Source organism: Eublepharis macularius, chromosome 6 (genome assembly GCF_028583425.1).
Source record: "Eublepharis macularius isolate TG4126 chromosome 6, MPM_Emac_v1.0, whole genome shotgun sequence".
NCBI lineage: Eukaryota > Metazoa > Chordata > Lepidosauria > Squamata > Eublepharidae > Eublepharis > Eublepharis macularius.
Window position 1 is genome coordinate 38,350,089 of NC_072795.1, and position 21,925 is coordinate 38,372,013.

Below are 21,925 nucleotides of genomic sequence, written 5' to 3' on the forward strand. Positions count from 1 at the left end.
CTTTAATTTTTCCTCATAGGACTTGGCCTCCAGACTCTTCACCATCTTCATTGCCCTCATTTGGACATGTTCCAGCTTGTATATATCCCAAACAACACAATACTCTAGGCAAGGTCTAACCAGAGGAGAGGAGAGCAATACCATCACTTCATGTGATCTGGACACTGTGCTTCTGTTGATACAGCCCAAACTTTATTTGCCTTTTTAGCTACATCACACGGCTGACTCATGTTCAGTGTACAGTCTACTAAGACCCCTAGATTCTTTTTGCATATACTACTGCCAAGACAAGTCTCTCCCATCATATAATTAGGCATTTGATTTTTCCTACCTAAATGCAGAACTGCATTTATCTCTGTTGAAATTCATTTTGTTTGTTTTAGCACAGATTTTCCAGCCTGTCAAGATCATCCTGTAACCTGACTCTGTCTTTGACCATATTTACTACCTATCCCAGTTTAGTATCATCTGCAAATTTAATAAGCATTCCCTCTATTCCTTAATCCAAATCATTTATAAAAATGTTTAATGGAACAGGTCCCAGGACCGATCCCTGAGGGATTCCACTTGTCACTCTTCTCCAAGAGGATGAGGAACCATTAACGAGCACTCTTTGGGTGCGATCTGTCAACCAATTAGATTCACCTAACAGTAATAGGATCCAAACCACATTTTACCAACATGTTGACAAGGATATTATGTGGAACCTTATCAAAAGCCTTATTGAAGTCGAGATAAACTACATCTACAGCATTCCCCTGATCCAGCAAGGTAGTAACTTTATCCAAAAAGAGGTAAGGTTAATCTGGCTTGACTTGTTCTTGAGAAACTCATGATGGCTCTTATTAATCACAGCCATCCTTTCTAAATGCTCAGTGACTGATTGATAACTTGTTCTAAAACTTTTCCAGGTATAGATGTCAAGCTAACGGGTCGGTAGTTACCCAGACCCTCCTTTCCCCCCTTAAAGATGGGGACAACATTTGCTCACCTCCAGTTTTCTGGCACCTTGCCTGTTCTCCAAGGATTCTCAAAAATAATGGAGAGAGACTCGGAAATGACATCAGTGAGTTCTCGTAGTACCCTTGGATGCAATTCATCCGGCCCTGAGGACTTAGTTTCATTTAAAGACACTAGGTGTTTATGTAATACTATGTCGACCCTAGGCTATAACTCCCTTCTCCTTTCTGGAGCTTGAACTGCATCAGCTGTGAATAGATGCATACTGAATGGTAACATGTCAAGGTATACCCTTACGGCTGGGCCTGGGGCCCAAAATTCTGCTGGTTTGACTCTAGATTAGAAATGTGCAACTAAGTTCATGCATCTTTGTTTCTATAATTTTCTTGTCATCTTTCTATGTCTTCCCTTGTTTCACTTCACTTGTTTTTCACTTCTCTCTCTGCCTGGAATTCTTCTTGTTTTTTTCCCCTCTCTTCTTTAAAAATATAACAACTTTTTTTCTTGCTTGTCTTCTAAAAAAGATTCCAATGCATTTTTTTAAAAAAAAGTCAAGGCACTTGTTTGGATTTTTAAAAATAATCTGTATAACTGTCCCTTCAATACTTTCACATTCTGTTCCATTTGTTCTTTCAGTCTTGTGTCCTGTCAATGGTAGCCACTTGCTGCTGTCAAGATAAGAAGAATCACTACACAGCATCTTACAGAAGCTAAGTGACAACCACAATAATGGCTGCGGGGGGGGGGACTAAGGGCCAAGCTACAAGTGACGAATGACACAGGTTGGACACTTGTCAGCTTCCCTCAAGTTTTGATGGGAAATGTAGGCGTCCTGGTCTTATAGCTTGGCTCTCTGACTGCTGTCCAATGGCCTTTTCAACTGTCATTTGTCCAATATTCCACCAAGCTGCCTACATTTCCCATCAAAACTTGAGGGAAGCTGACATGTGTCCAACCTGTGTCATTTGTCGCTTGTAGTTTGGCCCTAAGACGACAGCAGCAGCCTCCCCATCATAATGTTACCGCCAAGATACTTACCACTCATGCACACAAGGTCCCCTTAAGAGAGGGCTGGGACATCAAGATGAAATTGCACAACAAGGGTCAATGTGCTAGAACACATTATACAACAGAGAGGGCAATGACCTCATGGATAAGGCAGTACATCCTGAAGGGAACATTTCATTAACCAATGCTGAGGTTTCACTTGACAATCAACAATAAAAAAGAAGAGATGCAAATTGTTTCTGTTTCTTGGTTGACAAGAATAATTTTAGATGGAAAGAGGGACCAATGCTACAGTCATTCCAGAGAGCAAAACAGGCAAAACAAGGGGGAGCACTTCTGGGTGATATATGACCTTATTTCTCTTTACTATATGTGACTAGCAGTGCTCTCTCAAGCAGGTCTACTTGGCTAAATTCAGTGGGGGCTTACTCCCAGGATGGAACTAGTTCTCAGGATTACACTGTAGGTCTAGGAGAAATAGTTTCCACTGGTCTTACTTCTGAGTTTGGGATTACTGCCTGGTTGCTTATGATGCAGTGGTATAGTGTGTGCAATGGGGTAGTGAACTAGAATTAGGAGCGCTAGATTAAATCCCCATTTATCCATTTTATCTTGCCAAATGAGGCAGTTCTCTCCCAGCGTAGGCTGCTTCATAGGTTTCTGAGAATGTGAGAACCATGTGCACCACACTGAGCTCTCTGGAACAAAGGTGGAATAAAAATGTGACACAAACAAGAGTAACAGGGCCACAGTGATAAATTATGGGTAGCAGCAGTAATATGCGCTGAAGTCCACTTCAGAGATCTTCCTACATTCTGGAAATGTTATTCGCTAAGGTGCTACTGGACTCCAGTCTTACTGTCCTGTCTTTGTGCCTGCCCCAACCAGACAAGGCCTTCTCAGGAGTACTGCCATAATTCTAGAAACCTTTGCCAATGGAACCTGCCATATTTTTAGCATAAAGATATTTTCCTTCACTCTCAGGGCCAAGCTATACATGACGAATGACACTTGAACAGCAAGTGTATTTCTCCCTGTTCACTTGCCCTCCACTAAATCCACTTGCCGTTCAAGTGTCATTCGTCATGTGTAGCTTGGCCCTCAGCCTTTTAAAGCAACCTGTGTTCCGTTTAGTGTTAGAGGCACATCTGATCACTCACTCAGTTTTTATATTTGTTTTTAGATTTGTGATTGGAGGCTACACTGCATCCCTATTCTTTCTAGAGGCTCAGATGTGCAACCTGGTATTAGCTCCACCCAGACCTACTACACCAGTCAAATCTATGTGACTTTATACACAGAATTCAGAGAGCCCCTCTTAGGATGATGGCCTGAAGCAGCCCCCTTTTCCCTTCCCTGATTTTTAGTGGAGAGTTCTGAGGAACTCTAAAGCTTGTACACAATTTAATTTTATGCATGTATGTGATTTATAGTTCACGTACTCACTGAGACTGTGCTAATAAAAGGCATCAGATGGCTTTTGTTTTTGAACATCCCGTAAGGCTGCCAGCTCCTGGTTGGGAAATACCCTAAGATTTTGAGTGTGGAGCCTGGAGAGGGAAGGGTTTGAAGAGGGGGAAAGGGACCTCAACAGGGTATAATGACATAATAGTCCACCCTCCAAAGCAGCCATTTTCTCCAGGGGAACTGATCCCTACGGCCTGGAGACCAGTTGTAATTCCACCTGGAGGTTGGTAACTTGGCTTCTAGGAAGATTCAGTTCCTAAACCACTTAAGCGCTGGGTCTGCTATAGAGAAATAGGCAGCTGGAAAGCTTGTAAAAGGGATCGGCTGCGTAAGAAGAGCTTTGCGCTGGGTGGGGAAAGGAAGGGGCCGGTTTCTCTTCCCGCGCTTGGCAAGGCTGCCCCGGCCTCTCCTGCCTTTCCTTTCGCTTCTCGGGCGCCAATGTGGGCTGCTGTCAAGTCCCCCGCAGCCCTCCCTTCCCTCGCCTCCACCGCAGCGCAGGGCGGGTCTTCGACAGGAGGAGCGGCTCTCTCTTCGCCTGATCTAGATAGAGAAGGAGGAGGAGGAGGAGGTAAAAGCCACGACGTAATCTCCGAAGGAGCGCTCTTCCCTAGGTAAGAAACGCGGAGAGAAGCCAGCGGAATAAGACAGGGTCCCGCTTTTCTGTACTGGGCGCCAGTTTATTTCCGCTCTTTTCCCAACCAACAGAAAGTTACAAGGAAACGAAAAGAGGCAGGAAACCAGAGCGCTCTGCCTTCAGTCGCGGGTTGCGATTTTGTTATTTCGCACGTGGGAAATCACCAACGGGTCAGAAGAGTTTCCACCCCCCTCCCTCCATTTATTATTGCAGGTGGTCGTCTGTTGTCTTTCTGCCTGCTGTGCAGCCCCTTAAACAGCACCGATTTTATCCTTTTAAAAGTGGCAACTCTAACCCTAAATCATCGTCATTGGGAGGAGGATTTTAAACGAGCCCTTGAGCTTTAACAAACTGTTATCACCCGAGCACGCGTGGGCTGGAGAAACACAAATGATCTCATCGGGCTGCGAAGAGTTACCAGCTCAACTTCTGCAGGTCGGAGATAGCCAGGGCTTGCTTTTATCGGCCTACGGGTGGAACGGGGTGGGCAGGGACTGCCTCCTCCATTCCTTTCCACCTGCTTAAGTCTTCGAACACGCCCCAGATCTCTACCTCTTGCGAGGAGAATCGGGTAACCACGCCTTAGGGAACTAGTTTGTTTTCCAACATATGCACTCCTTACTAGCAAAACTAATTTTGCATTTTAAATTGTCAAGAGCGAACGTTACTATACAAGAGGAAAACTCTTGGACGTTTCCATGAAATAACATTTTTCCCATAAAGAAGCAGATCCTCTCCTTCCCTGCGTGTCCTAAGCCACATTTTAATATTTCCTGTTTCACAAGTGGGCTCTTATGGGGGAAGTTGCTGTTTGAGAAACTGAATGATTGTGCCTTCCCCTGAACCTTTAAAAACCGAAGCATTTATTTATGCAGCAATGACTGTCATCCTAGTTCAACACTATTGGTCTGCCAGCCTCCAAGTGAGGCCTACCAATCCCCTGGAAATACAAGTGACCTCCAAACTACAGAGATGAGCTTTCTCTGGAGAAAATGGCTGTTTTGGAGGGTGGACTTTGTGGTTTTAGGTGCCATCCCAAATCTCCAGGATTTTCCCAACAACCTATTTAACACAACCTATTAAATCCACAACAACCAACCTATTTAACAGCTTCAACTACTTTTCTCACTGGTGAGCACAGCTGCCACTGCCTAGTCTTTTTTAAAAGTCCCTTTAGTAGAGGCTTAATGGAATGTCGCTTATCTTGAGGCCTTGAAAAGCTTCAGTGCTTTCAGAAGTTGACCCACTACTCCAAGAGTTGCAACATGTTAACATTGAGCTACTGGGGGTGGGTCTTGGTGATTGTGAAAGGCTGCTGTGGCTGATTCATGAGTGGTCCAGGCATAGTTTGCACAAGTATATTGTGCTGGTGGAAGCATCCTAAAGAACATGTTTTCATTTCCTCTTAATCCACTGTTCACTTTACAGATGCACCACACTTCCATGCAGAGACCTGATATCCGTCCTACTGTTTCCCCATCTGCATAAACTGCAACCTAGCTGCTCCAAGCCCTTAGGAAGGACCAAGAGGTGATAGCGTTAAAATAAAAAGTGTCACTGCATCCATGAATTTCTGGGCTGACTCAATTGATGGGCTTGTTCTGCAGGAGGAATTGCACTGCCTTCCTGGTATACAGACAGGGGAAGGCAGATATCTGAGTGAAGGGTCATACGGTAACAATTGACAGGCTTGTTCTACAGGGCCATCTGCACTGCTTTCCTGGTACAGAGACAGGGGAAGGCAGATATCTGAGTGAAGGGTCATATGGTAACAATTAAGCTTCGGTGTTGTTTGTGAATTCTTGAATGTGATGTGATATTGACTGTGGAATGGTATACTAATCTAAGTCATTTTCTAATATACCTGCCTCTGTAGTTTGAAGTGAGGGCTCAGTTGATATTTAAGTTGTAAGAGGCTGTCGCGCACAGGGCTGGGCACAGCAGGCAGGAGGCTCACTGGTACTGCAGGGCTGAACACAGCAGGCAGGAGTTCAGGATTACCAGACAGCAAACCGGGGTCCAGGAGTCAGGCCAGGTGTCAGGATCAGGCTATCAGTCAGAGAGAGAGAGGGGCAGGCAGAAGAGTAGTCAATAGGCAGGCCAAGGTCAAAGTCCAAGCAAGCAGCAGAGCAGGGTACACGACCGTCCAGGTAGCAGGGAGTGGCAAGCTGAGTTGCTTCCACGCTTCGGTCTTCCCAGCGTCTTCCTTTATTGCTGTCCTAATGAGGGGCAGCTGTTGCCTCTCCCTCGAACAGCCCAGCCCGGTGTTGTGCTAGTAGCCGGCCACTCCTCCGCCTTTCCAGGAACGCTGCCTTATCTCTAAGTTTCCTCCTTTCAGCTGGCCCCAGAGGCTCGGATTTCGCTCTTGCCCTGGGGGAGTCTTTGTCTCTTACAGCCTCTGTGGAGGTTTCTGGCTGTTCCTCGTCCCTGACAGTCTCTGCAGAAGCTCCAGGCTGTTCCTGCTGAATTCCCTCTGGAGCAGCAGCAGTAGTTTCTGGCTGCTCCTCCTCTCCCATAGCTTCTGCAGGGGCTTCCAACTCCAGAGGAGATCCTGCTGGCCCTTCCTGCTCATCTTCTGAGGAGGACTCTGAGGAGGACTCTGAGGCACTAGGTAAGGTGGCCAGTTGGGGCTGGGGCTGACTCATGACAGAGGCAGTGGTGGGTCTTTGAGCACAGAGATAAAATACTTCCCACACCCATTTAGAACTGAGATCACGAACACAGAGTTCTAAATACTTCTCAAAAGACAGGGTGGGTGGGTGGTTCCTTGCAAGATGGTTCCATGGAATCCAGGTGGATTCTGCCAAGCAGGAACAGTCCCCAAGAGATGCTATCCAGCAGAAGCCATGCTCCAAATTCCATAAAGTAATCCTTGTTGCTTCTGCTGTAAGCTTATTCTGCTCTAAGCTTATTTCCACCTGTTGCTCATTGTTATTTCTATAGCTCTTTGAGTGTTACTTAATGCTTTGGGGTACTGATATTGCTCATCCTCTAAATAATCCAATTTTACAAGTCAGTCAGTAAAATGTTAATAGTTTTACTTCTTTTACTTTACTGCCTGAGGCTGCCCTGTGAAATGATAGCTAAGCAAGGATTTACAATCCATGGCTTGGATAACAGTTCTGGTATATCGAAGAGGCTTCTCTGGTACCTTCAGACACTACAGGAATTTAGCTGTTTTTATTCCTTGGTCATGCCCACCAAGTTCAATATGGTCTAATCCAACTGGCACAACTTTTCGGAGCCTCAGATAGACAAGGTCCTTCTGCTGCTTGTGATCCTTTTAACCGTGGATTTTACCTCAGGATTTCTGTACGTACAGCAGGCCCTCTCCCTTACAGTGTATGGGTTGAGATTGTGAATTCTCAGACTCCGTGTCATCCAACATTTCACTGTTCAGGATGTCTGTGTAAACCAATGATGATGGATTGATTGCTGCCTGAGGGCCCATCCTGTTGTGCACATGTGTAAAAGCACCCCAACGTACACACCAATGTTGTGTTTATTCTACAATAGTTTATTCTGTTTTAGTTCTGAAGTAAGGGGGAATGAGTAAACTGACTGCAATGGTTTCCCTTAATCGATTTAACTTTGCAGTGGGTCTCTTTATGTTGTTTATAAAATAAATACCTTTTAGAATTTTGGAGAATAACTCTTTATGCAATTGTAAAACTGCTGTAGTATGATCGCAGTTCACATATGCATGTTTTTAATTGAAATGTTGACAATATTGAAAGAATTGACATTGGAAATGGAACTGACCCAACTTTAAATAGGAAGAGGGGATTTTGTTTTTCATGGAAAAAACCTCTGTGTCATGTGGTAAGTTTCACTGGTGTAAGGAATGATGTGACACTCGGAACCAAGAAAACTGACTTGAAAATGAAGTTCTGCCTATGAATCTTGCACATACTTAATTCCTTTATTGTTATGAGTCTCAGTGGCTCACCTAATAACTCTGGAAGAAGTCCTTTGAAAGTAAAGTAGGCTCCATGGCATCTTTGATTTAGGCTGGCCAAATGTTCTACATTTGTTTGATCAGTGACTCCAAAGCAGAAAACTGGGTGCATGGGGTGGGTGTGTGAAATAAGTATGCTTATATTGAAATACAAGTATCTTATTTTTCAGATAGCATTGCATACAAAGCCATGGAAATGCAACGTGAGTAAAACATTTTTTTCCTTTTTAGAACTCTGTTTTTTTGTCTTGGAATATGCATCTTCACATGCCAGATGATGCAGCATAACAGAGTAGATGTCTAGGGCCTGGGACAATTGAGTTCCATTCTCTGCTCTATCATGGAAGCTCTCTAGATGAATCTGGGCCATCACAGTCTGACATCTTAACTGTCCTCATGGGATGGTTGCTGTGAAAATAAAGTGGAGAAAAGGAAAAGCATGTGATATAAGCTGCTTTGGGTCTGTATTGGGGAGAAAAAACAGGCTATAAATTTAAAAAAAAAGGGATCATCAGCAATGCTTTGTCTGCACCAGGGCTCCTTGCTCCAGCTTTATTTGATACTGCCAGAAGTAGAGAGTTGCTAAACATTACATAACTCATACTACAGAAGCAGGACTAGAAACACAATAGTATGCTACACCAACATTTTTTCTATGTCTGAAATGGGATTTATTGTCAGAGTACTTTGCATGCCAGTTCAATTCCCCTTTCAGCCAATACCCTCAAATAATTAAGACAGCTAACAGTAATCTTATAAAGAAATGTTTATTGTCGTATTATATAAAAGGCAAGCCATATTAATGACAACTCACTTCTTATCCTGGCATGCCTCCAGAGGACACTGCTGCAGTGGGAAGCCCAGGCCAGGATCAGGTCCAGAGCAGCCAGCAGTGCCCACCCCCCTGCCTTCACCCAGCCGGGATCAGGTGTGGAGCAGGAGGCAATGCCCGCTCCCCCCTTCATCCAGCCGAGATCAGGAGCAGAGCAGGTGGCAATGCCCGCCCTCCCTTCACCCCACCAGAATCAGGCGCGGAGGACGTGGCAGGTGTGGAGCAGGAGGCAATGCCCACCCCCACCCCCCGTCACCCAGCTGGGATCAGGCGTGGAGCAGGCAGCAATGCCCACCTCCCTTCATTTGGCAGGAATCAGGCACAGAGCAAGATGCAATGCCTGCCCCTCCTTTTACCCGGCCAGGATCAGGCAAGGAGCAGATGGCAATGCCCCCTCCCTCAGCCAGCTGGGTTCAGGCGCGGAGAAGGCGGCAGTGACCACCTGCCCTTCCTCCCCTTTCTAGATCCTGTTGTATTTTTTCCCAAGACTGGCTTTGTTGCTAGTTTCCAAATGAAGCTGAGGTGCATACTCTCCTTAGCTCATATGCATAAAGAACAGTTACATCAGAGAACCTTATACGTATACCTTAGCACTAATTGTTTACAGAATAAAAGATCAAAAAGGTTAATAGAAAACATCCCTTCAGAACTACATTTTCCCAGAATGCATGGCACCCAACAAGCTTGAGTAACAGGACAGTCATACAAACATTTCATAATCTGGTGCCATAGTTTTTTACGAGTTAGGGGTGTGCACCCCGCAAAGATTCTTCTCAATCTTTGAGCCATTTTTGTTTTTAAAAAAATCCAGAATGACCAGAATTCTGGTCTTTAGCTCACTTCAATTTGCTCCATAAAGAAGTGGAGCATACTGAAGTGAGGGGGAGCAAACCCCCCACCCCCACCCATCCCAATTACCTGGCTGGCAGGGAGAGGGGAGGCTGATCAGCTGGGCGGTGAGAGGGCACAGCGGTGGCAGCCCTCACTTTGGGAAGCTTTGATTCAGGGTTTCCAAATCATTACAAATTGGGTCCGATTCAGGTACTGTACTGGAATCAGAAACCTGAATCGTGCATCCCTGTTACGAGTTCAAAACACCTCTGGGACAAGCCTTGTCCGAGGTTACAATCTTGGTCACGGAATAAAAACAAGAGGGTGTTTATAGTTTGCTCAGAGACTTTTCTCACCTGTCCTGAGATCAAGCTGACTTGCAGTTAATCTCAGAAGTGAGGGAGAAAGAATTTGCCATCAGAGCAAGTCTACCTCGTGTCTGAGTGTTTCCCTTTTTTATTTGAATGAATGCTCATAATAGGATTTTTGAAAATAGGTTTTTAAAATTGGTTTTATTTATATTTCAGGGCATTAGACATTGTTCATGTTGTGAATATGTGTGTGCTGTTTGAGACATCACAAACTTGCGCCAAGTGATTTCTGGAGTGATAGCCATATTAGACTGCTGCAGCAAAAATATGCCGTAGTCTTTTGGCACCCTAAAAGCCAAAATATTTTATTGCAGAGTAAGTGTTCATAGACTAGATGCTGTGAGTGGGTTCTCACTATTCAGACCCTTTATGGAGTGGGTATATAAAATCAAACAGTTAGGTTAAGAGGCCATGAAATGCAGGAACAACAGGGTGAAATGTAATTATGCAAAGTTCAAATCTAAACATGAGAGAGAGAGAATATTGGTTATGCTAAACTAGTTAATAATGCAATGTGTGGGAACATTCATGTTTTGTTAATATAGTGCTCAGAAATCTTTGTGCAGCCCTGCAGAAGAGGTAGGGTAAAACCTCTATATGAATCCCAATTCAGCAGTTTCTTGTTGGGAGTTTCCCACTAGCTTAGCATAACTAGTGAATGGTCTCTGTATTTTTCTTGATTACATCTGAATTTTACCTAGTTACGTTTCATCCTGTGCTTCCTGAATTTCATATCTTCTTGACCCTTACATTCAATCAGGGCTCATTTTGAGGGGAAACGCACAGGAACACAGTTCCAGCAGTTCCCCAAAGAGGTCACATGTCAGGTGGCCCCACCCACCTGACTCTTGGCCATTTGGGCCCATTTGGGCCTGGATTGGGGCCAAAATGGCCCTGATCGGGCCTCTGACAGGTGGTGGATCACTCTCCCACTTAGCAGCAGCCCGATCCTGACCATTTTGGGCCCCTTTTTGGCCATTTTCAGCCCCTTTTTGCCATTTTGGGCCCAATTTCGGCCCTGAATGGCCAGGATTGGGTCCAAAACAGCCAGGATAGAGCGTTTGACATGGTCGACTATGATTTGTTGGCCAGCTGCCTTGCCGACGTGAGGATTAGGGGGACAGTCTTACAATGGCTGGTCTCCTTTCTCCAGGGTCGGGGACAGAGGGTGGCACTCGGGGGAGATCTATCCGCCCCATCACCCTTTGGTGTGTGTGGTTCCCCAAGGGGCGATACTCTCCCCGATGTTATTTAACATCTACATGTGCCCCCTCACTCAGTTGGTGCGCAGATGACATCTAGCTTTTTCTGTTGATGGACGGCCGGCCAAACACGGCCCCAGACAATCTGGCCAGAGCTCTGGAGGCTGTGACGGCATGGTTGAAACAGAGCAGGCTGAAATTGAACCCGTTGAAGATGGAGGTCCTGCAGCTGGGACGGGGGCTGCCAGATGTTGGGATCCAGCTCCCTGCCCTGGATGGGACACCACTGGCAACTTTGCCAGTGATGAAGAATCTGGGCGTGCTCCTGGATGCCTCCCTATTGATGGAGGCCCAGGTCACGGCGGTTGCCAAGTCTGCATTTTTCCATCTTCGTCAGATCAGGCAACTTGTCCCCCTACCTGATGCCCCAGGACCTGGCTACAGTGACCCATGCAACAGTCACCTCCAGGCTAGATTACTGTAATTCACTCTACGCTGGGCTACCTCTGGGCCTGATCCGGAAACTACAACTGGTCCAGAATGCGGCGGCGCGGGTCCTGATTGGTATATCCTACCAGTCACATATCACACCTGTCCTGCGCCAGCTGCACTGACTTCCAGTTGAATTCCGAATCAGGTTCAAGGTATTGGTTCTTACCTTTAAAGCCCTGAGCGGGTTGGGACCGGCATATCTTCGGGACCGCCTCTCCATGTATGTTCCCCGGAGACCGCTTCGATCAGCGGATAAATGTTTACTGGTGGTCCACAGCCCTAAGGAAGCCCTCCTCGCTTCAACCAGGGCCAGGGCCTTTTCAATCCTGGCCCCAGCCTGGTGGAACGCTCTGTCAATGGAGACCCGGGCCCAGCGGGACATATTATCGTTCTGCCAGGCCTGTAAGACAGAGCTGTTCCACCAGGCATTCGGTGGTTGAAGGGGGCGATGCCATGTCAGCCTCCCACCTTCCGGGGGGGGGGGTCTCCCCACCATTGCACTTGGTTAATTTATTTAATTATTGTTTTGTATATTGATTTTAGTATTGTTGTTTTCTTGTTTTTATTGATTTTAAACTGTTCATCGCCCAGAGCCCCTGGGGATGGGCGGTATATAAATTGAAATATAAATAAATAAATAAAATAAAATATCACTTGCATAGCATAACTGCATAATGAGGGTATACTCACAACATCTGAAGAAAAGAGCTCTAGTCTACAAAAGCTTTTGCTGGACTAAATTTTTGTTAGTCTTCGAGATGCTACAAGACTACTGTTCATTTTCTAAACATGTTACTTTCTCCTGAGCAAAATGTAAATCTTTTACATGCCAGTTTTCATGATGAATAGCTATGCATGTGTTCCTGGGCAGCCACAATAGAAAACTATAAAAATGTTGCAATGAGTAATGAGCAGAGCAAACATATTTTGATAATAGTATATAATGCTGGTATATTTTGAATTTCAGAATTTGAAATATGCTAAAAAGAACTCTCCAGCTTCATGAATTTACTGTTACTATGAAACTTGCAAAGTTAAAGTTGAAGTTTGTTAAATAGAACACTTCATACATTTGAAAACGTAAAGAAGGAACACTGTGATAAAATGGATACAACATTTTGAGTAGACTGTCATCCACATGTGCAAGTCCCCCAGGGTCTTGTGCATAGGAAGCCCCGTGGCACAGAGTGGTAAGCTGCAGTACTGCAGCCCAAGCTCTGCTCTGAGTTTGATCCTGGCAGAAGCTAGGTTCAAGTAGCCGGCTTAAAGTTGACTCAGCCTTCCATCCTTCCGAGGTCGGTAAAATAGTACCCAGTTTCCTGGGGGTTAAGTTTAGATGACTAGGGAAGGCGATGGCAAACCACCCCATAACAAAAGTCTGCCAAGAAAACGTCGAGATGCGATGTCCCCCTGTGGATCAGCAATGACTTGGTGCTTGCTCAGGGAACTACCTTTACATACATTAGCATTTTGAAGAGACTGTCATCCACATGTGCAAGTCCCCTAGGGTATTAATTCAAGTATTTTGCTTTGGTGTTTTCTAAGTATAAACAAATGGATATTAAATCTCTGTATACATTATTGTAATTAGCAGGGATTCCACGGAACCTACTGCACATTGGGCCATTAAGTAGTTACAGAAAATGGAGAAACAAAGTAAGCCTGATTGTCTTTGCATTCTTCCAGCAAGTAAGCCTACACCTGAACCTCCTGTGAATCCAGGGCCAGGCTATCCACCTCCACCGGGATATTCACCTTCCCCGGGATATCCACCTGCGCCAGGATATCCACCTGCAGCAGGCTATCAACGAGCTCAAGCTACATATGGATTTCCCATGTATGCCTCTGCATCAGCTTTCCCAGGTAAGCAGTTGTAGCAGATTTGTTATTTTGATCAATAAAATGAAGGTAATATTTGGTGGAGGGGGTATTCCTGCAACTACAATTATTTTCCTTTTCAGAGTTTGTATAGACTTTTTAACAGTTTTACAATACAACTCAGATCTTAAGATGTGAGAAATCTCCACCTCTTAAAAAATTCTGCTTCCATCCTCGTTTATGGTATGGCTTTAATGGCCATAGCCTTAAGCCTAGCCACACTGCTATGACCAAAAAAGGGGAGGAAACCCTACAAGGCCTGCTCTAATTATAAAAGGTTTTTAGTTTTAATTTTGTGCTGGATACTAACAGAAGCTAGAAATTTAGTAGTACTTGGGATTATTATCACAAAGAGAGACTTTGATCGCTATAGGTCCATCTTCTCTAATGGCGAAGTTATCAATCTCTCTCTGTCTTCTCTGAATAAAGGGTGTTCAAGAATTGTGAGCCAAAGTATCCATCCTCCCCGTATTACAAAAGCACAAACGTTTTGAAAAAGGGGCTCCTGCAAATCGACCTTTTAATTTAGGCGATGGAATGGCATTTTATCTGGCTGCCTAAAAAGTATTACGATATTTAGGAATAGTTAAAGATTTTGAATATGTAGGGAGGGTTACCAGAGGTTCTAATCCATAATAGGAAACAGAGCACACCCTTTTAGCATGCAGGTTTGTACTTCTAAAATCAAGCTCCAATAACTGCTGTTTTTTTATGCCAAAGTAATTTACCATTCTCTATTGATAGTAAGAGGGCAGAAGTAAAGCCTAATTGTTTCAATCTTTGGCCCACCAGCCTTTTCCATTTGTCCTGCAGCTGTAATCTCCTTCCAGAAGCAAATAGTTTTACAATAAAATAAAATGTACAATACAATAAAATCAAGCTGTTATGTTCTGAATGTGTTAGAAGTGGAGAAGGTGCCGTCTCTGGTCGGCCTTCAACCCATCTGCCAACAATGAGGCAACCTTGCTCCCCAAACAGAAAATCTGTTGCCAAACAAGAAGTTCAGCTTGTTGATTTTTTTAAAAGTCAGTGTGTGAACTGTAAACATTTGGTGTGCCCTCTAGTGGATTTTTGAGTCTTTTTTGGTATATAAAAGTCTGGATGATTTTATGGGAGACATAAAGGCTCAGATGCAGCTTTTTTTTCTTTTGAGAGGAAAATTGCAAATTAAAAAAAATTCAGACTGTAATACAGAGTTAGATTTGAATCTAATATATATGATGAGTATCCCCTTTGTCAGTTTAACTGACAAAATAATAAAATGAATACAAAAATCAAACACACACACACATACATTTCAGTTTGATTTAATTCAGATAATCATAAGAGTGCATTCTCCCCCCTCCCCCAATGGACAGAAAAAGTCTCATCCAAGCATATTGTTATTTCCTGATTTCCAGGGCTGCAAAATTCATTGTGAATTTTAGGCTCAACAGCTTTTCGAAAAGACGAGGAAAATACCTCTTTGGGTCATGTTCCAATGAGCACCACTCTTCTCCTCCTTGGATTTAAGCTTCTCTTAATCTTTCTTGCCACAAATGTCAGATTGAGAACTAAATCAGATATTTCTGGAAGCTCTGTGAATAAGTTCCCTAGCATATTTCTTCTTTAAAAATCAGGTGTGTGGGGCTCTGGAATTGAGGGGGCCCCATTAGTATTAAGCATAAAATAGTCATCAACACCCATATTTCAGGTTAGGAAAATTGTCTTTAACCCACACTCACCAATGCTGAGGTCTCCATCCATGTTACAACCTCTTTTTATTATTTTTAAAGATTAAAAATATCTTGAGAGCTCTTTCCAGGAATTCTGAGTGTCATAATTGGCCCAGAGAGGCCAACAAATTAACTCTTGTTTCTCTGAAGGTCAGGCAAGTAAATATGGTGCATGCACCTATAGAGAAGCCTTCTCTTTTCCATGTTTGTTATATATTAAGCAACTCTTTCTCCAGGAAACATGTTTGTCTTACAATTGCCTTGTAAAATAGATTTGGTGAGAGGTGGTCCAAAGTAATAGTTGAATGATTTGAACTCGTGTTCCTCATGCCTGTGTCCAAAGTTCTACAGTTCCATGTTTGTTCCAAGAATGTAAAAGGGGGGAAGGATCCAGAAAAACTACAATTATTGAGTAGGAATGTTGTGTATTGGCACAATGAGATATCTGGAGTAAAACCAGGCTAACCAAACAATTGAGATGAGATTGTTGGCAGATGGCTTTTATTGTAACTGAAATTGCTTACTTATGCTTGTTTGGGGGTTCTGTTTTCTCATTTCCCTCTAGGACAAATGACTTCAGCCCAACTAGTTGAAGGGCAACCTAATGCGCCTGGCAGTGTAGTTTGGATGCCAGCACCACCTGTGCCTCCCAAATGTCCTCCTGGATTAGAATATTTAAGCCAGGTACCTTTTCTTTTCAGTTTATCCTCTGCTGAGAAAGCAACATAGTAGTTAATATCTCAGTGGCCCCTGAAACCACATGAACAAAAGCCTGATATTTCCTTGAAGAAATAAATGCTGAAAAGGTAACCAGCTCTTCAGTTTAAATTTTACCTCTTCATCAGTGCTAGTAGCTGGTTGCAATCTTCATGCACAGGTATCTGGTTATCTCATACAGTGGTTCTCAACCAATGTTACATGTACTACTGGTGGGATATAGGGGTTTTATAACAATTATATCCTGGAGGGGGAAACTGGAGTCAGGGGAAAAGGTCCAAATGATTTCATTGTTATGCCTCCAACTTGTTCCCTCCGATAACATTCTTCTTGGTCTAGTATTTATTGACCGGACAGTGAATCCATACCATCCACAGAAAATGAAAGTTTTTTTAAAGTCCTTCTTTCCTTCTCCCAAAATGCTATTGTTGATAAGTGAATGTTGTAGAGTGCCCAGAATTGTGATCTCTGAGCCACCTCTCCTCACATACAGCATATTAATAAATGCAGGTATTAATACACTGAGACATGTCTTGGGGTTCTTTTATCATCTTTGCAATAGGCATAATGTGAACAACTTACAGTTGCTTCTCTGAATGGTAAAGCTCATTGTTTGAACTGATGGCCTGCTAATGTAGAATATATAGACAAAGTGTTAGAGTAATCCATTTGATCAGAATCATGGAAGTCTACTGAGTCACTTCATTTATTTGTGTAATTATTTTCTAATGCATTTCCAATTTAACAGTCTTTTTGTTTAACCATTGCAACAGATTGATCAGATATTAATTCAACAGCAGATTGAACTGATGGAAAGTATGTATTTTGTTACGTTACTTGAATTGTTATTGGGCATGCTGGGAATTTTCAAATGTTTGTGGCTCTGAATTTTAAATTATGGGTGCCCTTACTAGTGGATTTATGAAATGTATACTTATTATTTATTTTATTATCTTAAAAACATAAATTTTAGGGTAAGGGCCATAGCCAAATTGAAAAACTTGTATTTTGATTGCAGAAGTTTGCTTCACATTATTTTTGATAGTGCAATCCATAATACAGAGTGACTTGTTAGACTGTAGAAGTTCAATCCCTATCATTTCCAATTACAGCCAATATGGTGGAAAGAGCCAATATGGTGTAGTGGGTAGAGTTGCAGAGGAAGATCTGGGAGACCCAGGTCTGATCCCCGCTCTGCCATGGAAGCTCGCTGGGTGACCTGGGCCACTTGCATCCTCTCAGCCAAACCTACCTCATAGGTTTGTTGTGAGGATAAAAAGGAGAGGAGAATGATGGAAGAAGTCTCTTTGGGTCCCCATTGGGGGGGAAAGGTGAGGTATAAAGTAGGGGAACGAGCAGGGGGGCGGGGGACAGCGAGGTACTAATCTCCTGTGAATGCATGCAACGCATGCTCTCCCATTCTCCCCCTTCACAGAAGAATCCCGCTGAGTGCTGAACTGGAGCTGAGTGAAAACTGCCTCCAGTGGGGCAGTTTTCACTCCATTTCAGCATGTACCAGGATTCCTCTGTGAAGGGGGAGCACGTACATGTACTTCTGCCCATCCCCATGCCCTCCCCTGCCAGCCAGGTGAGTGAGGCCAGGGGGCAGCAGGTGGTGGCAGGGTTTCCCCCACCCCAGGTGGAGTGATGGCAAGCCTAGCAGTATTTAAGGAACAGCTGACACTTTCCAGAGAACCAGAGTTCTAATGTGCTTTTAAAATGGCATCGGAGTCAAATAAGCTTCCAATGTTAACGTGTTTCAGAGCATGGCACAGCCTCATGGGCTTGCAGTACTGTAAAAGCTGAGTTCCAGCAACGTCCTACAGTTCAGGGGAAAAGGGGAGGATTGTATGATAGAAGGTGTGGTGTTTGTCATAAATCTGTTGCTTTAATCTGGGTCAGGTTTTACATGGTCATACTCCACTTCAGGATTAAGTGTCAGCTAGACCCGAGAGAAAGGAAGTTGTGGTTACTGTGGTGCCACACAAAGAAAGAACCTGATTTAGTAAACACCGATGCTGTTTAAAATGATGCTGCCTCCTTATTCCTAGCCTTAAGGACACAATAGAAGGCAAGGCATTATACTTATTTTTATTTTTTTAAAGAATTTTATTTAAAGAAAAGAAAAGAAAGTAAGTGCATAGTATAAAAGTGATGCAGATTCTAAATTAGACATAAAATTAAAAGTTAGACCATCTTATACAACCAGTAAGTATATAAACAGTACAGATACAATAGTTTTGCGAGTAAAACAAGCAATACATTCAAATTTCTTTGACCTGATAAACAAAACATTACATATTTGTTTTCCCTAAGTCTATATACATAACATTTCTCCTTCTCTCTCTTTCTTTCCCTCCCTGCCTCTAAGCTTCTATGTCGATTAGTTTAGCTTAAGTAATTGAAGAAATCCTTCCATTTTCCCCAAAACTCAGTTATTGGTTTGTTTTGTAAGTAGGTTGTTAATATGGCCATTGAAACGTATTCGTGAATCTTCTCTCTCCACTCTGGGAGACCAGGACAAGCATCGTTTTTCCATTTTCCCTCAAATAGTACTCTCGCTGTCATCACCATATAACAGAAGAGGTCTCCTTCTTTTATCACATTAGTTGTTAAAATGTTTAAGAGCATACTTTTTGGATTTAATTCAGATCTGAGTTTGAGGATCTTTTGCATCTCTGCATGTATTTTTATCCAGTGTTTTCGTGATTCCTTAAGACCACCACATATAGTTAAATGTTGCATCCATATTCTGATATTTTCAACAATGTCCACTGTAACCCTTACTAATCCTCGCAATATCTTTGGGAGTAAGGTATCATCTAAAGAACACTTTTTACCAATTTTTTCTCAGTAACTGGCAGCCTGTAAATTTTATGTCCTTAGTCCATAAATTTTCCCATAAGTCCATCGGAATAGTTTCCCCAAAATTTTGCATCCATTTTATCATGCAAGTTTTGACTTGCTCCATTTCTTTATGGTATTGCAGTAGTATTTTATAAATCTTCCCCAAAAGATGCAACAAGTCTCCAGATATTAATAGTTCATAATGTGTTTTTGCTCTTAGCCTGCTGCCTTCTTTGAGTTTGAGCCTTCAATCTTGATACTATTTGGTGATGTCAGCCAAGGAATGTTTTTGCCTTGTGCCTGGATTTCTTGCCAGGTTTTTATGTTTCCTTCTTTGTCTATCATTGAGTCATAGCTTGGTTGATCAATTCTGTTTCTAATTGCTACATCATTGTAGGTGTTAATTGGTGACATCAGTAGGGAAATTGGTGGACTCAATCTATTTCTGCATTGAAACCATGTTTTAAGCAGGCCATCCCTTACAGTATGGGTCCCATCTTGTTTATGAATAGATTTGCATGATCTTTTTATCCATAAATAATTATAGATTCTTTAGCATCTGCTGTTTCCAATTTAATATGTCTGCTGTTTGGATTAGAGATGGGCACGATCCAAAATAAATTAATGATCCAGCCGATTGTGGATCGGCACCGGCAACGATCCCCAATAAACAATCCACACCGGTCATCTCCCGTTCCCGAGCCATGGATCGTGGAGGCCAAAGCAGGGCATGCTGCTATTCCCAGCTATGTGGGAAGGTGGGTGTTGGCGGCGGCTGGCGGGCACGGGGAGATGGTGACAAGCCGCCTACCGTCAGGGGGTGGGGGGGTCTGGCCTGTGTTTGGCCGTCAGAGCTGCCTATCAGGGTTTGCAGGGATGAGATTGGAGTGCCCATGGCTACAGAACATCCCCTTCCCCCTCCCTCCCCTGGCTTCTCCCAACTGGTGACTGCTTTGCTGCTCTGTGGTTGGAAGGAAGCCCTGCTGATGAAGGAAAGCTGGGCTTCCATTCGGGTTTCCAGGGCGACAGGAGGGCAAAAACAGCTCAGGCTTTCCCCTGGCTCCGTTGCCAGGGGAATAGATTGCTGGTGCCTGGGTGTCTGGCTTCCCGATCCGAGTACGATCACCCCAATCAAGCCCCCCCCCCCCGATCGTTGCATCGTTGGCCATGGCTGAGCACGATCCGCCGGGTCCCGATCGCGCAATTGCCATCATCATAGGTTTTTTTCAATCATAATGCGGATCGTGCCCATCTCTAGTTTGGATTCATAATCCAATCTATTACCCAAACTAACACCGCTGGATGATGATACAATTTAATATTTGGTACAGCCAATCCACCTCGGTTTTTGTCATCTTGCAATACTTTGTGTCTTATCCTTGGTTTCTTTCCTTTCCATATAAAGTCATTTACTGCTTTTTGCCATCTATTGAAAGTCTTTTGTTCAATGTAAATTGGGATCATTTGAAATAGGAAATTCAATTTAGGTAATAGATTCATTTTAACAGCAGCAATTCTTCCTAACCCTGAAATGTTTAAATTTTGCCATCTCTGCAAATCTTCAATAATTCCTGTCCAAACTTTTTGATAATTATCTTCGTAAGGTTCTCATTTCGTGATGATACATTTATCCCTAAATAGTTTATTAGCTTTGTAGCAATGGTAAGTCGGTTATGCTTCTGACCTTTTCACATTCCTCTTTCGTTGTTGAGAGTAACATTATCTTTTTCATCTTATTCAGCTTATACCCAGAATGCTACTCAAATCTTAATATTTGTTCCATTACATAAATCAGAGAGGTATGTGGATTTGTCATTGTTATAACCACATCATCTGTGTAGCTTTTCATCTTATACATCTCTTTCCCCTCCTTTATTCCAGCAATTCTGCTATCTTGTCTGATTCTCTCTGCCAAAACTTCAAGTGCAATGATAAACTATAGTGGTGAGATTGGACATCCTTGATGTGTTCCTTTTGTTATTTCAGTCTTCTTTATAAGCGAACCATTGACTAAAATTGCAACTTGCTATTTGGTATAAATACTTTGAATCCAATTCAGAAACTCATTCCCACAATTCATTCTTTGCACTGCTATCATAAGAAATTTCCAAGAAACATTGTCAAATGCTTTTTCAGCATCAATAAACATAAATGCAGTTTTTTCACCTTTTCATCTTGAATGTTCAATTGCACTAAGAAGGTATCTGATAATTATCTTTCATATACCTCTTTGGGATAAAGTCTGTTTGGTCTTCATGTATTACCTATGAAATGCATCTTCTCAATCTTTGAGCCATTATTGTTGTAAATATTTTATAGTCCACGTTCAATAAAGAGATAGGCCTGTATGATTGCAGTATTAATGGATCATTTCCTTCTTTATATATCAAGGTTATATTTGCTTCTTGTCACGTCGGTGGTAACATTTTCTTTGTATCTCATTCATGACTTTTTGCAGAGGTATAGCCAATATAGCCTCAAAAAATGTGTAATAAGCAGCTGTAAATCTATCCAGACCTGGAGCTTTTGCTGTCAGTAGAGGGAAAGGCATTATCAAAGGCTATATGAACAATGGTTTATGTGTGCAGTGATGACTACTTTGGTTTTGCATTTTGAAAAGTTGTAACTTCCATCTTCTTCCCATGGCACACAGCTCTCAGTCATGCTGATTTCCCTACATTATCTTTGTGCTAAAGGTAGATGTTTCACACTAATGCATCCCATTCCTCCAATAAAAGTGTGTCAAGTGAGGAGGCCAGTGGGTATAATGCCGAGAGCATATGTAAGAAAAGGGATAAGATTTAATAATCCAGACTTCACATAGCTGAAGCAAGCAAGGAAGGTGAGAGTTTTAATTTCAGCAAGACAAGTGCTTTTTGACAATGAGATTGTCAATGCCCATGCTGAATGTTCTCACAGAAAAGCATAAGAACATGAGAATTTTCATGCCAGTTCAGACAAATTGTCAAGAAACTGGTCTATTCTTGGCTTTTGAGATCTCTAGTGCAGGTTT

At 43.0% G+C, this 21,925-nt stretch overlaps 1 protein-coding gene across 5 annotated transcripts in view; it reads left to right on the forward strand.

Annotated features, from left to right (window-relative positions):
* The first annotated feature begins 3,881 nt into the window (after positions 1-3,881).
* The window catches only part of LOC129332006 (phospholipid scramblase 2-like), a 31,049-nt gene continuing 13,005 nt past the window's right edge, over positions 3,882-21,925 (forward strand). Inside the window, exons 1-7 of one of the 5 annotated variants that reach the window (XM_054982753.1) lie at positions 3,887-4,046; positions 4,283-4,504; positions 5,498-5,599; positions 8,198-8,230; positions 13,442-13,618; positions 15,914-16,032; positions 16,839-16,881. In XM_054982753.1, the coding sequence (XP_054838728.1) occupies positions 8,218-8,230; positions 13,442-13,618; positions 15,914-16,032; positions 16,839-16,881 (352 nt within the window). In that variant the 5' untranslated portion in view covers positions 3,887-4,046; positions 4,283-4,504; positions 5,498-5,599; positions 8,198-8,217. Of the gene's footprint in view, positions 4,047-4,282; positions 4,505-5,497; positions 5,600-6,587; positions 6,681-8,197; positions 8,231-13,441; positions 13,619-15,913; positions 16,033-16,838; positions 16,882-21,925 lie in introns of all 5 variants that reach the window. The other 4 variants (XM_054982752.1, XM_054982751.1, XM_054982754.1 and 1 more) reach the window with 4 other exon arrangements.